The sequence below is a fragment of the Phocoena phocoena genome, chromosome 1 (genome assembly GCF_963924675.1).
Source record: "Phocoena phocoena chromosome 1, mPhoPho1.1, whole genome shotgun sequence".
Classification (NCBI taxonomy): Eukaryota; Metazoa; Chordata; class Mammalia; order Artiodactyla; family Phocoenidae; genus Phocoena; species Phocoena phocoena.
This window is the reverse complement of record NC_089219.1, coordinates 163,755,727-163,770,519: the sequence shown is the minus strand read 5'-3', so window position 1 is coordinate 163,770,519 and position 14,793 is coordinate 163,755,727. Positions and strand designations below refer to the sequence as shown.

Sequence of the window (14,793 nt, the reverse complement as noted above, 5' to 3'; positions counted from 1 at the left end):
CAACGACTGAGCCTGCACTCTAGAGCCCGCGAGCTATAACTACTTAGCCCTCGTGTCACAACTTCTGAAGCCTGTGCGCCTAGAGGCCGTGCTCCACAACGAGAAGCCACCGCAATGAGAAGCCCGCACACTGCAAAGAAGAGTAGCCCCCGCTCGCCACAACTAGAGAAAGCCTGCGTGCAGCAATGAAGACCCAACACAGCCAAAAATAAAATAAATTAATTAATTAATTTTAAAAAAAGGTCAGTATCATATTCAATGTTAAAATTCTAAAAACATTCTCATTAAAGTGAGGAATATGACAAAGATGTTGATTATACCCCTATTTTTTTTTTTTTTTTTTTTTTGCGGTACACAGGCCTCTCACCACTGCGGCCTCTCCCGCCACAGAGCACAGGTCCCGGACGCGCAGGCCCAGCGGCCATGGCTCACGGGCCCAGCCGCTCCACGGCATGTGGGATCCTCCCAGACCGGGGCACAAACCCATGTCCCCTGCATCGGCAGGCGGACTCCCAACCACTGCACCACCAGAGAAGCCCTATACCCCTATTTTTGACACTGTTTTGATGGAATTAGCCAATTAAACAAAAGGAATAAAATTGTAAAGGAGAAGACAAAATTACCATTATTTTCAGGTGATATGACTCCCCCAGAAAACTCAAGAAAATCAACTATAACCATTAAAAGGAATAAATTAATAAAGTGGGAGAAAACAAAGTTGTTATACAAAAATCTCTATTTAAAAAAAATCATTATCGACTCAACTGCCCCAGAGCCTGAGGGGAGGGCGTACTCACTGAAGCTGCTGGCTCTGGAGGGGCCCCACCAGCCGAAGCTGCGACAGTCTTTGGGACCCCAGGCCAGTTGTTTCAACAAGTAACTTAAAGACAAAATGGAAAAACAAGGAGGTTTGTGCCTGAGATCATGTTGATGTAAAACCAGGGATGGCTACGTTGTGCCAGCTCATTCATCCTGGGGTAAGCCAGCTGCCATGTCATGAGGATACTCAAGCAGCCCTCAGGAGAGATCCATGTGGCAAGGAACTGAGGCCTCCTACCTACAGCCGCAAAATCAAATTATCAATGCCTGAAGGAGACTGACCAGAGGCCCAAGGACACAGGAAATATCAAGGTCATTACACAAACATCAGCCCCACAGAACCCCTAAAGCCCAGATCCTGAAGAAGCAAAAGAGGAGATAAACTGCCTCAAAAGGGATATTGGTTATGTATACTCCCTGCAAGAGTACATCAAAGGGCTTGTTTCCACTGATGATGACAAGAGATGCTACAAAGGTACTTTAAGTTTTCAATATAATGGAAAATAAACCAAAAAAAAAAAAAAAAAACCATTATCGGGACTTCCTTGGTGGTGCAGTGGTTAAGAATCCACCTGCCAATGTAGGTGACACAGGTTTGAACCCTGCTCCAGGAAGAGCCCACATGCAGCAGAGCAACTATGCCAGTGCACCACAACTACTGAGCCTGTGCTCTAGAGCCTGTGAGCCACAACTATTGAGCCTGAGTGCCACAACTACTGAAACCCATGCACCTAGAGCCCATGCCCAACAACAAGAGAAGCCACTACAATGAGAAGCCCGCACACCGCAATGAGAAGCCCACACACCACAACGAAGAGTAGCCCCTGCTCGCCGCCACTAGAGAAAGCCCATGCACAACAACAAAGACCCAGCACAGCCAAAAATAAATAAATAGATAAATAAATAGATAAATAAATCATTATCTTTTCTATATATCAGTGAGAACAAATCAAACAGAAGAAATATCCTGTTTATGACAGCAAAAATCACAAGAACAAAAAGTATTAAACACCTAGGAATATACTTAAAAAATGTGCAAGATTGACATGGAAAAAAATGTTAAAGTCTACTAAGGGGTACTAAGGCTTGAATAAGTAGAACTACAACCAGCTCTTGGATGGGTAGTACCAATGTTACATATCATAACCCCAAAATTAATTTATAATATTAGTTCAACATCAATGAAAATCCCAACAGAATTTTTTTCCTAGTCAAGTTGATTCTGAAGTTCATATGGAAAAATAAATGTTCAAGTATACTTAGGAAAATCTTAAAAAAGGATAAGCAATAATGTTATATCAGAAATTAAAACACAATATAAAGTCACATTAAAACAATTTGAAGGACTTCCCTGGTGGCGCAGTGGTTAAGAGTCCTTCTGCCAATGCAGGGGACATGGGTTCAATCCCTGGTCCGGGAAGATCCCACATGCCGCGGGAACAACTAAGCCCGTGTGCCACAACTACTGAGCCTGTGCTCTAGAGCCCACAAGCCAAAACTACTGAGCCCATGTGCCACAACTACTGAAGCCTGTGTGCCCTAGAGCCCGTGCTCCGCAACGAGAAGCTACCACAATGAGAAGTTCACATGCCGCAATGAAGAATAGCCCCCGCTCACCACAACTAGTGGAAAGCCCATGTGCAGCAACGAAGACCCAATGTGGCCAAAAAATAAATTAAAAAATAAAGCTGACACAAGCACATACAGAGACATGCTAGACATAAAGAGATAGAAAGTCTAGAAATAGGGGTTTCCCTGGTGGCTCAGTGGTTAAGAATCCACCTGCCAATGCAGGGAACATGGGTTCGATCCCTGGTCCAGGAAGATCCCACATGCCACAGAGCAACTAAGCCCATGCCACAACTACTGAGCCCACGTGCCACAACTACTGAAGCCCTTGTGCTCTAGGGCCCATGTACCACAACTACCAAAGCCTGTGCTCTGCAACAAGCCACCACAAGGAGAAGCTCACACACCAAAATGAAGAGTAGCCCCCACTAGTAGCCGCAACTAGAAAAAGCCTGCGTGCAGCAACAAAGACCCAATGCAACCATAAAATAACAAACAAACAAACAAAAACTTAAAGAAAAAAAAGAAAGTAACTTGGCCTTCCCCATTTGAATTCTTAAAAAAAAAAGTCTAGAAATAATCCCAAATATATAGAGGAATACAGCTTGTCATGCAGCAGCATTATAAACCAATGTATAAAAGATGGATTGGGGCTTCCCTGGTGGCGCAGTGGTTGAGAGTCTGCCTGCCGATGCAGGGGACACGGGTTCGGGCCCCGGTCGGGGAAGATCCCACATGCCGCGGAGCAGCTGGGCCCGTGAGCCATGGTCGCTGAGCCTGCACGTCCGGAGCCTGTGCTCCGCAACGGGAGAGGCCACAACAGTGAAAAGCCCGCGTACCGCAAAAAAAAAAAAAAAAAAAGATGGATTGTTCAGTAAATGTTACCCAGGACAAATAAGTAGTCCTCTAGGAAAAAAATTTGGTTGCCGTCTTACCTCATTCTTTACTCCAAAATAAATTCCAGATGGATTGAAGATTTAAACATATTTTTTAAAAAATGAAATAAGAAATATAGAGGGAATTCTAAAACTATAAATGTCAGACTAGGAAAGTCTTTCTAATCATAAAATCAAAAAGTCATTAAAAGGAAACATAGCTATATTTGACCCTTAGAATTTTTTTCAGTCCTCTATGGTGAAAAATATAGAAACAAAGCACAAGACAAACTACAAACTGTGAAAAAAATTATAACCAGTATGAACAGCCAAAGGGCTAATATATATAAAATTCTTACAGACTAACAAGAAAATGACCAACAATCTAATAAAAAACGGGAGAAAGACAAACAGTTTTGAGCTAAGGAAAGAAAGTTTGTAAACATATATGAAAAGTATCTCACCGTCACTCATAGATGACATGCCAACTAAAACAAGTGAGATGCTATTATGAGATTAACAAAAATCTAGATGTTTAGTTATATACTGAGTTAGCAAGCATTAAGTAAAATAGGCACTGTGATATATTACTGGTTGAAAGTATAAGCCAGTACAATTTCTTTGGAGAATAATTTGGCACTACTTTAAAAACTTTAAATGTGCATATCCTGTGATCCAGCAATTCCACATTTTAGCCATCTGCCCTAGAAAAACACTTGCAAATTTATACAAATATGTTTGGGATGTTCACTACAGCATTGTTTGTAATAATGAAAACTTAGAAACCACTTGAATGTCGATAAAATAGGAGAATTTATAAATAAATTATGGTATAAGATTGACTACTACAAAACAGTAAAAAGAAATGAAATATTGAAGCGTGCCTAACTAAATCAGTCAGTATGGCCAGATCTCAAAAACAGACTTTTGATTTCACTGCAGGGGGCCCGGGTTTGATCCCTGGTCAGGAAACTAAGACCCCTGCAAGCCGTGAGGCAAAAAACCCCAAAAGAACAAACAAACCAAAACAAAACAAAACAAAAAAAACACTTTTGAGTGAAAAAATAAATTAAAGAATGATGCCTGATACAATATCATGAAAATAATACTACTAATGTAATTTTAAAACTACATACACCAAACAATACCATATATTTTCTATGAATACATATATAAAGGTTTAGAAGTATTAAAAAGATCTAAAAGGATAATCAAACTACAGTGGTTGGTTACCAGTGGAAGAGGGAAGCAGATCTGGAGGGTGGGTGAAGGTCAAAATTAACTTTTTATTTTTTAGTATAAAACTTTACTTAGGAAAAACTGTAGATTTATAGAAAAGTTGCAAAGATAATACAGAGGTTCCATATGCCCTTCATCCAGCTTTCCCTAATGTTAACGTCTTATATAACCATGGTTTGTCAAAACCAAGAAATTAACATTCGTATAATACTATTAACTAAACCACAGACTTTATTTGGATTTCTCCAGTTTTTCCATTAATGTCCTTTTTTTGTCCCAGAATCCAATTCAGGATACCACATTGTACTTAGAAAATTAACTTTTTAATGTTAAAAAAAATTATATGTCATGAGTCATTTAGCATAAATAATAATCAAATTATTATAAAGTATTATTATCAGAAAGAGTGCTACTTTTATTTCTACTGAGTTATTGACCCAAATTCTAAAATAGCATATTGGTGGCTCATTGCATATAAAACTGTATTAAAGATTCCTCTGTTGAGTATGAGGAAATATATTCAATCTGTTAGTGGAAATATAAATTATTACAACTTTTATAAATAGATTATTAGGTAGTATCTTGCAAAGTTTAAGTGTAAATACCTTTGTAGCAATTACACTTCTAAAGGTTTATTCAACAAATGGAAAATGGACAGTGACTGCTACTGATTTATTTTGAGATGATGAAAATGTCCTAAAATTGGTTGTGGTGATAGTTGCACACCTCTGTGCATATATTAAAATGACTGAATTGTATGCTTTAAATAGGTAAATTGTATGCTATGTTAACTGTATCTCAATAAAGCTACAACAAAAAAGCAGACCTCTGAAGACAAGCTGCCTGCCATTTAGTATCGGCTTTCACTTATTAGCTTTGTGATCTTGAACAAGAAACTTCTCTGTGGACTTCCCTGGTGGCGCAGTGAGTGGTTAAGAATCCACCTGCCAATGCAGGTGACATGGGTTCGAGCCCTGGCCCGGGAATATCCCACATGCCATGGAGCAACTAAGACCGTGTGCCACAACTACTGAGCCTGCACTCTAGAGCCTGAGAGCCACAACTACTGAGCCCACGTGCTACAACTACTGAAGCCCACGGGCCTACAGTCCATGCTCTGCCACAACAGAAGCCACCACAGTGAGAAGCCTGCGCACCACAACATAGAGTAGCCCCCGCTCACTGCAACTAGAGAAAGAAAGCCCACGCGCGGCAGCGAAGACCCAGTACAGCCAAAAATAAATACATTAAAAAAAAAAAAAAAAAAACCTTCTCTGTGTCTGTTTTCTCACCTGAAAAATGGGAAATAAGAAAATAGTAACCTAACTCATGGGGGGGTTGAAGATTAAATCAAAGTAATACATATGAAGTGCTTAGAACAGGATCTGGCACATACTAAGTACTGAATAAACGTTGGTTTTTAATAATTTTCCAGCTCTGAATAGTGCTCCTTAAACAAACACACAGATAGAATACACCAGATTTGAGGCTGTGACTAGGAGAGTAAGAGAACAACACATATCATGTAACTGAAGATTGAAAGAACTAGGCATGTTAAGACTAGAAAAGAGAAAACTCAGAGGATATAAAATTTTTTCACATAGTTAAAGAAGTCTCACATCATGTCTGTCCTATGCTATATTTGTTCTGTATTGCTCACAAGTAGAAAGGCCTTTGCGAAATAGTCCCAGAAGGAATGATATGTGCCTGGGGAGGAGGGCTTTGGATAGACTTAGGGCAGGATGGTTTCATAGTCACAAAGATCAGAGTTTTCTGTATGTTTGAAAATTTTCCTAGTAAATAGTTGGAGGGAAAAAAAGAACTTAAAAAAAAATCCATGAGCTTCCCTGGTGGCGCAGTGGTTGAGAGTCCACCTGCCAATGCAGGGGACACGGGTTCGGGCCCCGGTCCGGGAAGATCCCACATGCCGCGGAGCAGCTGGGCCCGTGAGCCATGGCCGCTGAGCCTGCGCATCCGGAGCCTGTGCTCCACAATGGGAGAGGCCATAACAGTGAGAGGCCCGCATACCGCCAAAAAAAAAAAAAAAAAAAAAATCCACACCTCTGGAAATTTAAAAAATCTAAACAGCGTTAAAGCATCCAAATTATCCTAATAACATAGCTCTTCTAAAATCAATACAAGAAATAGTTGTTGACTATTCTTGTATTCATTCAACCTTGTATCCGACATCTACTGAGCCAAGCAGTGCACACTGTGTATTAGTTTCAACTGGGTCAAATTTTTAAATTGAATTTTAGATGCTTATGCACACTTGTCATTGATGTTAAAAAGTTCATATATTTTTGTTCATTTTACAGAGAACGAACATATTTTACTATTTTTTTCATATTTTACTATTTGAAATGATTATAAAGGTATGTAAAAGTTCTTTGGTTTTGTTTTTGTCTTTTTTTTGGTAAGGGCATATTGCTGGTAATACCTTTAATTAATTTGATGCCAAATCCTTGGTTGAGAAAATTACCTCTACTGTGATACATCCTACTAGAAAATGTTATAACACTTTTGAAAAAGAAATGAATGGGAAGTAGGAAATAACTATATCAAAAACTATACATTTCATAGGAGAAAATTATTGTTTTCTTAAAGTTAATATTTCCTTATCTAATTTTCACTCATTGCTTTGATTCTTACATGTCCACTGTAATTTTTCTTTAAAAGATGTCAAAAATGAAAAAGGAGGGGCTTCCCTGGTGGCGCAGTGGTTGAGAGTCCGCCTGCCAATGCAGGGCACACGGGTTCGTGCCCCGGTCCGGGAAGATCCCACATGCCGCGGAACGGCTGGGCCCGTGAGCCATGGCCGCTGAGCCTGTGTGTCTGGAGCCTGTGCTCCGCAATGGGAGAGGCCACAACAGTGAGAGGCCCGCGTACCGCAAAAAAAAAAAAAAAAAAAAAAAAAAAAAAAAAAAAAAAAAATGAAAAAGGAGATATGACTTCATGCTCTATATTTTCCTCTTTTGGATAAATGAAGTCTTCAACATACTTCACTCAATGACAAAGTAAAATGAGTTTTCCCCTCTGATTTCCATGCAAACGGCAAGCTAATTCCAATTTGCCAAATCCATTTGCTGAATGTCCACTATCTCCATGCTTAAAAAAAGAGTGCGCATGGGAATTCCCTGGCGATCCAGTGGTTAGGACTCCATGCTTCCACTGCAGGGGGCACAAAATCCTGGTTCAATCCCTGGTCGGGGAACTAAAATCCCACATGCCTTGTGGTGCGGCCAAAAAAAAAAGAAGAAGAGTGTGCATCTGTAAGACTGAGGACTGGCTTTCTACACTGGCTTAAAGTCCATCAATAAAATAATGCCCTGTTTTAGGTAATTAAAATAGGAGCTGAGCTGAAGTACTGAGTTAAAGAACTTGTTACTCAAAATGTCATAGAACAATAAATATAAACTTTATTATACTGAGGGATTGCTCACTTCCTTTCAATGAAACAAAATTTTAGCACACACATACCTGTGGAACCATTGCCACCCTCTGATTTCTTTTAGGTGACCTTGTATTTATTTGTCTGTCATCTTCATCAGAAAAGAGCCGACTTCGTTTTGAATTTCTGAAAGGCTATGATAGAAATTTTTTTATTTAATGAAAAGGCCAAACACCTGCCATTTTTGTTCCAAAACACAATTCTATACTTGGAAAATACAGCTAACTCCGAATTATCAGCAGTATTGAAGGATGAAGAACGGGTAATAAAAAGCACACAAATAATTTCAGATTTTAGAAAGCAGAAAGATACATATGTATGTAATTTGTTTAGAAATGAAACACCTAGCTGTTAATTAAAACTAGAACCCAAGTCTTCTTTGTATAGTACACTGGCAGTCTTGAATGCTGAAGATAGGAAAATTAAGCTCTGGAAGTTCTAGTTCTCATTATGTTGGCACTTGGATTAATACCAACCAGTTGGGTGTTTCACCTGATAGGCCTATTGGATAGGGCTGGGTTGGGACAAAGTTACTAGATCACTTTAGAGAGTAAATCTAAATGTATATAATATTATACTAGATCCGCTGTCAAAAACTGTTGACAAATTTCCATTTGCAAATGAAAATACAAGATACCAATAACAGATACTTAATAAGTGCATGCAGAACTAAAAAATTTTAAGCATCCAAAGTACATCACACACTTAAGAATTTATAATATGAAAAATTTTACAGTCCATCCTAGGTTCAGAGGCTTAATAGGGAAGAACAACAGAAATAATATCCCAATAGCACCCACATCATTTTTCAAATCCTTCTCCCACCCTTCAAGACAGTTCCATGCCTACTTAGAACTGAAGCCGGTGCAGTGGGCTAGCAACATATGGGAAGCATCCAACTGGGTCAAGGCTAGAGGTATGGACCGGCGAAATTAAACCCACTGAGAGTCTCAACACTGCAGAGCCCTGACAGGAAGTCCCTTCTACCCTGCTCCCCTCCTCTAAGCATGGGCAGAGAGGAGGAAGAGAATGATGGTGACAGAAATGATAACAGCGTGGAGAGTCCTGTACACTCACTGTGGCCAGCTGCCCAGGCTCCTGACAGCTACTGTCTAACCTAGCTCCAGGCTTGTTTCATGATTGACCCCTAAAATTTCCTGGCTACCTGGCTGGGCAGGGGAGGAAGAGAGGCCCCGAAAATTGTTAGTCACGCCAATTATATGCTCATCTGTACTTCCCAGCCCTAAATGCATTTATCCTTGACTTACACAAGATTTCAGTATCCTACCACTTATTTATATATCTTTTTGTAGGGACCAGAGCCAGGTACAATCTTTTTATTTTAAAAAAATCTATTAAATTGTTAAAAATCTATATTAAAAGTAAGATTTCGGGTTGCTGGAGTTTTTTGGGTTTGCCTATTTAAAGAAACTACAATTACTTAACAAATGCTTAATGATGAACAGATTATCACAGGCTATAGATTATTTATCTAGGTATGATCCAATACTGTTCAATGACACTTAATGACACAAATGCTTGGAGTTGGGGAAAACCCTTGGAAAATTTTTATAGTGCTGTAAGAATGTGCATGTGACAATACAGACAATTTAGCTATCATATTCTAAAGAGTAAGAAAAACAAATTCCTTACCATTTCCACAGCAGAGCCTGTATTCCTGCCTTTCCAAACAGGTGTTTTTTGTAAAGAACTGTACTTTTCATTCCATGTGTTAGATAAGCTTCCCTCTGTAATAAATAATTATTAATGATATTTAAGTTTAGTTCAAAGGATTTCATACTATAAACATGGCCTTTTTAATAACAGCAATATATCTGAAATATTTACGAATACAGAAAAAATATACTGACCATAATAATTTTAGTTTATTACAAATAAAGAAAATCTTTTCTGTATTTTTTTGTCAAACTCGCTAAATAATCTGACAAGGCAATGCTACTTGAAAGTATTACATTTTCATATTAAAACATGTGTGGCTTATTTCATTTTGTTTTTCAATAATTCCTCTATTCTTATTTGCCAAGAACTACCTCAGTACAATCTGACTGAAAGCAGGCAAGGAAAAATGCGAAAAGCTCCTTTAACCTTGAATTTAGAGCATATTTCTGCTTCAACGTGTAAAACACTTGATATCCAAAAATGAAATATGTGGGGTTTTTTCCCTTAATTCAAAGAAACACACTTGATATCCAAAAATGAAATATGTGGGGTTTTTTCCCTTAATTCAAAGAAACGTCTTCAGAGTTGTATGCAACCAGAAAAAATCCGATCAAGTTACCGATTAAGTGTGTTATGAAAATAAAGAAGGCGAGTTTAATGTTTACAAAAAGGATATGTTTATTCAGAGAGAGATATAGAAAACTGGGATGAATATACACAAGATAGTTTTATTTCCTTCTAATTACCTGAAAGCATTTTCTAATTTTTGTATAAAAAATTTATATCACTTCTTTAAAAAGAGAAATGGCTTTAATATTGGGAGAAAAAAATTAGTGGAATACTTTTTCAGACATATATTTTAATAAGTACAAAAGAAAAGAGATGGGATGGGGTTGATCCTGCTAGGCAAATAAATTAGGGTAATCCTGGAAGATAAGTATTCTCAAGCCAGAAGGACTTAATTTGGTAGACCACCAATCCAAAGTATAATACGGTAGCTTCAAAAACTGAAAGTACTAATGAACCTTTGAGAAGATCTACATTGGTTCCAAATTTACTTACCCAGTAGAATCTTGCTCAAGAGGTAAAATCTCAAAATAAATTATATTAAGAGGATAGGCCTAACGTACTTACACAAAGAAACAGAAAGACCAAGGAACATGTCTAACTTTTCCTCAGAAAAAAATACTATCATTCTTTTATTTCAAGAGACTTGCATTACTACTTAGAAGACAAGATTCTTAAAAAACAAACAATTATGTAAAAATACAGCTTAGCCCAGTTGTTTAATAAATGATTTAACTCTAGTAAGAAATGTCTGGAATGTTTAGTTAGAAAGTTCTTTAATCAATAATTCTAGGGGGAGAAAACAAGGGCAGATTCCCCATATGAACTTATTATCACCAGTGAAAACCAATATTTAAAAGCTATAATGAATCATAACTTAGAAAAAAAAGAGAAATACTATATCCAAATAAATTTAATGAAATAAATTCCTAGTTTGTGTCATACCTAAAAGAATCATGCTATGATTCTTACCTTTTAAACTGACAAGGGCTTTCGCTGAAGAGCCTACAATGAAAACAAATCAGTATTACTTTATAATCAAAGTGAGAGAAAAAGAACTTGGTTTAAGGGTTAAAAGTGATCCATTTAGTTTTAGTAATGTTGAAGTGACAGTGGAATGTGCAATTAGAAATAACTAGTAGGGCTTCCCTGGTGGCACAGTGGTTGAGAATCCACCTGTCAATGCAGGGGACATGGGTTCGAGCCCTGGTCCGGGAAGATCCCACATGCCACGGAGCAACTAAGCCCGTGCGTCACAACTACTGAGCCTGTGCTCTAGAGCCCGTGAGCCACAACTACTGAGCCCACGTGCTGCAACTACTGAAGCCCGTGTGCCTAGAGCCCGTGCTCCGCAACAAGAGAAGCCTGCACACTGCAACGAAGAGTAGCCCCCGCTCGCCGCAATTAGAGAAAGCCCGTGCACAGCAACGAAGACCCAACACAGCCAAAAATAAATTAAAATAAATAAATTTATTTTTTTAAAAAAAGAAGTAACTAGTAGACAATTCAAGCTATTGACCAAAACTCAGACAATGTAAGGAAGAACTGGAGATATTCGGGAGTCTTGTTTGAAGCTGTGAGAACTGGAAACCTTCCCAAGAGAGAAAAATGTAGAAAGAGAGGTAAGAGGAAGAGTAGGGACAGAAGTGATTTGGGGGAGAAGGAAAAGAGAAAGGGAATTGACATTTATTGAGGCAAAGATCAGAAGTGGTTATAGAGTGGAGAAAACAGAAAATGGAAATGATCCAGGGACTGTCATAGCAGACAATAAGTCCCTTGGAAGTCTAGAATGCAGGTATGTGCAACACTTAAAGATTCAAGCTGGATTAGGGAGCTGGAGGGGTTCACTGACTAAAACATCAGTGCATATTAGAATAACCAGGAAGCTCCCCATACATGCAGAAACTGTGCGATTAATAAAGGCCCTCAGGGGATTCTGTTGCAGGTACCCCTCACGCCCATTTCGAGAAACACTGGGCTACAGGTTCTGGTGTAAATAAAGGATAGGATCTATAGGTGAGGGGAAGTAGGAGAATTGATAGGGAAAGAAGTTTTTATGAGAGAGGGGGAGCACTAAATTGAAAATCTCAGAATTGCATAGGTATACTGCAAAGAAGTTCAAGTCATTTGAAAAATAATAAAGTATGATCTCTCTCACTTACATGTGACACCTTAAAAAAAGCAATAAAAGGGAATTCCCTGGCAGTCCAGTGGTTAGAACTCCACACTTTCACTGCCAAGGGTCTGGGTTCAATCCCTGGTCGGGAACTAAGATCCCACAAGCTGCGTGGCATGGCCAAAAAATAATAATAATAATAAATTTTTTTTAATTAAAAAAACAAAAAAACCCCACCAAACTCACAGATACGGAGAACAAATTGGTGGTTGTCAGAGGCAGGGAGTGGGGGACAGGCAAAATAGGTGAAGGGGGTCAAAAGGTATAAGATAAATAAGTTCTGGGGATGTAATGTAAAGCATGATAACTATAGTTAACAATACTGTATTATACATTTGAAAGTTGCTGAAAGAATAGATCTTAAAAGTTTTCATCACAAGAAAACAAAATTGTAGCTGTGTGGTGATTAGTAGTTAGTAAGTAACTAAACTTACAGTGGCAATTGTTTTGCAACATATACAAATATCAAATCATTATGCTGTACACCTAAAACTAATACAATGTTATATGTTAATTATATCTCAATAAAAGAAAATAAATTAACAGGGGAAAAAAACCTTTCTATGCTTCAAAATAGAAATTATTCACATCATTATAATGAGCAAAATCTCCCTCTTTAAATTTAAAAAACTGTTTAGAACACCTTTTTTTCTTTTACTATAGTCAACTTATTATTTATCATTCCTCATTTTTAAATGTTTTATTTTAGAACCAGCTATTTCTCATCTCAGTTAGAAGCCCTTGTCAGTTAGATGCCCTCTGACATCCGTTTATGTTTAAAAATATATAATCTAAGACCAGGCAGTAGTGATGTTATTTGAAAGGCTAGCCTTTTACTTACATTGAGAAAAGACAGATTTGTAAGTGGCTTGTTAAAAATGTCTGTCAACATCTGTAAGGAGCCAGTCCAGTATGACATTACACAAAACACAAAAATAAATAAATAAAAGATGATCTCAGGGAATAAAGTAAGATAGAAGAACATGAACTAAGTACAAAAATCAGAGATGACAGATTAATTCTCCTTGGTTTTTAACAAAAGCAGCAATGATTTACAACTCACATAAATGGACAACAGGCGTTAAATGAGAAGTAACAGATAAAGTATCATGGTTCTGGCTATGAAACATTTTTATGTATCTCAGATCTCTAAACCTCAACTGACTTCTCTGCAAGGCAGTATGAGAGGCTTGTTGGACAACCCACCAACATCAAAGCCACTCTTGCTTTCCCCCTACTCTCCCGCCTAGATGTGGAGCATGGTTAACAGGACACGTTAACAGCTTCTGTATGGCAAAGTGAAGTTTAATGACCAAAGGCAGTAAAGTTGTAGGGGGAAAAGTGGGGGAGAGAGCCCATAAAGCCTTGCTAAGAAGCCTCAAAAAATACAACACAACTGGGAAAGCAGCAGTAGTAGACAGAGCACGACATGTCAGTGTAGCTACCAAGAAAAACATGGTTCATTTGAGAAAAAGTGGTAACCATTCATTCATTCATTCAGTGAATATGTGTAGAGTGCTGCCTGCATCCTGGCCCCTGCTCTAGTCACTGCGGGTATGGACAGCACGCAAAACAGACAAAGTCCATGCTCCTGATGCTCTTTACATTCTAGCGAGGGGGAAACACACACACACACACACACACACACACACACACACACACACACACATCACGGGACGATAAGCACTACTGGAAAAAAAATAAAGCAGGATAATAAGGATAGGGAATGTGGGGTGGGAAATGGTGGAGGGAAGACTATTTCTCTATAAGGTGCTCATGATTAGCTTCTCTGAAACGTGATATTTGAGCAGAGGTCTGAAGGAAGAGGTGTGAGTTGTAAGGATATTCATTCCAGCTCCAAGAACGCAGGGACTGTATCTTGCAGACTCTGATCTACCACCTTTAACCTTCTTCCCTTCTTGAGAGATAGTATAGCATAATGGTTAAGAACACAGATGGAGACTAGCTGTGTTTGAATCTTGGCTCTGCCACTGTCTTACTGTGTCATTTTAAGCAAGTTACTTAACCTCTCTGTGCTACTTATTCTTCTTTTGTAAAATGGGGATTAAATGAGTTAGTATATGTAAAAGTGCTTAGAGAAAAATGCACATAGCACAGGACTAATTTTCAGACCATGCTTATTGTTTGTACTACTTTGATCAATCAAAAAAAAAGATTAGGTTAAGAACATGTATTTTACAGGCAGGTGAATTCAATTAAGTTAGACTCCTGCTTTAACTGGGTATGCTCATTCATTCTACATATATTCACTGAATACCTGCCACAGCACTATTCTAGGGACTGGGGTTAACTGAAGGAAAAGCTAGACAAGGCCTCTGTTCTCAGGGAAGTTTACACTGTAGTGGGAGGAGACATACAATAAACAAGTACATAAAATGACAGCTACACTGGTGGCA

General features: G+C 38.4%; 1 protein-coding gene across 4 annotated transcripts in view; it reads right to left on the bottom strand.

The window, feature by feature from the left end:
- The window catches only part of LIN9 (lin-9 DREAM MuvB core complex component), a 110,607-nt gene that overhangs the window by 92,421 nt on the left and 3,393 nt on the right, over window positions 1-14,793 (bottom strand). For 3 of the 4 annotated variants that reach the window (XM_065878058.1, XM_065878068.1, XM_065878076.1), the window contains exons 2-4: window positions 11,173-11,205; window positions 9,607-9,701; window positions 7,983-8,087 (exon numbers count right to left, since the gene is read on the bottom strand). In XM_065878058.1, the coding sequence (XP_065734130.1) occupies window positions 7,983-8,087; window positions 9,607-9,701; window positions 11,173-11,205 (233 nt within the window). The remainder of the gene's footprint in view (window positions 1-7,982; window positions 8,088-9,606; window positions 9,702-11,172; window positions 11,206-14,793) is intronic. The other variant, XM_065878082.1, reaches the window with a different exon arrangement.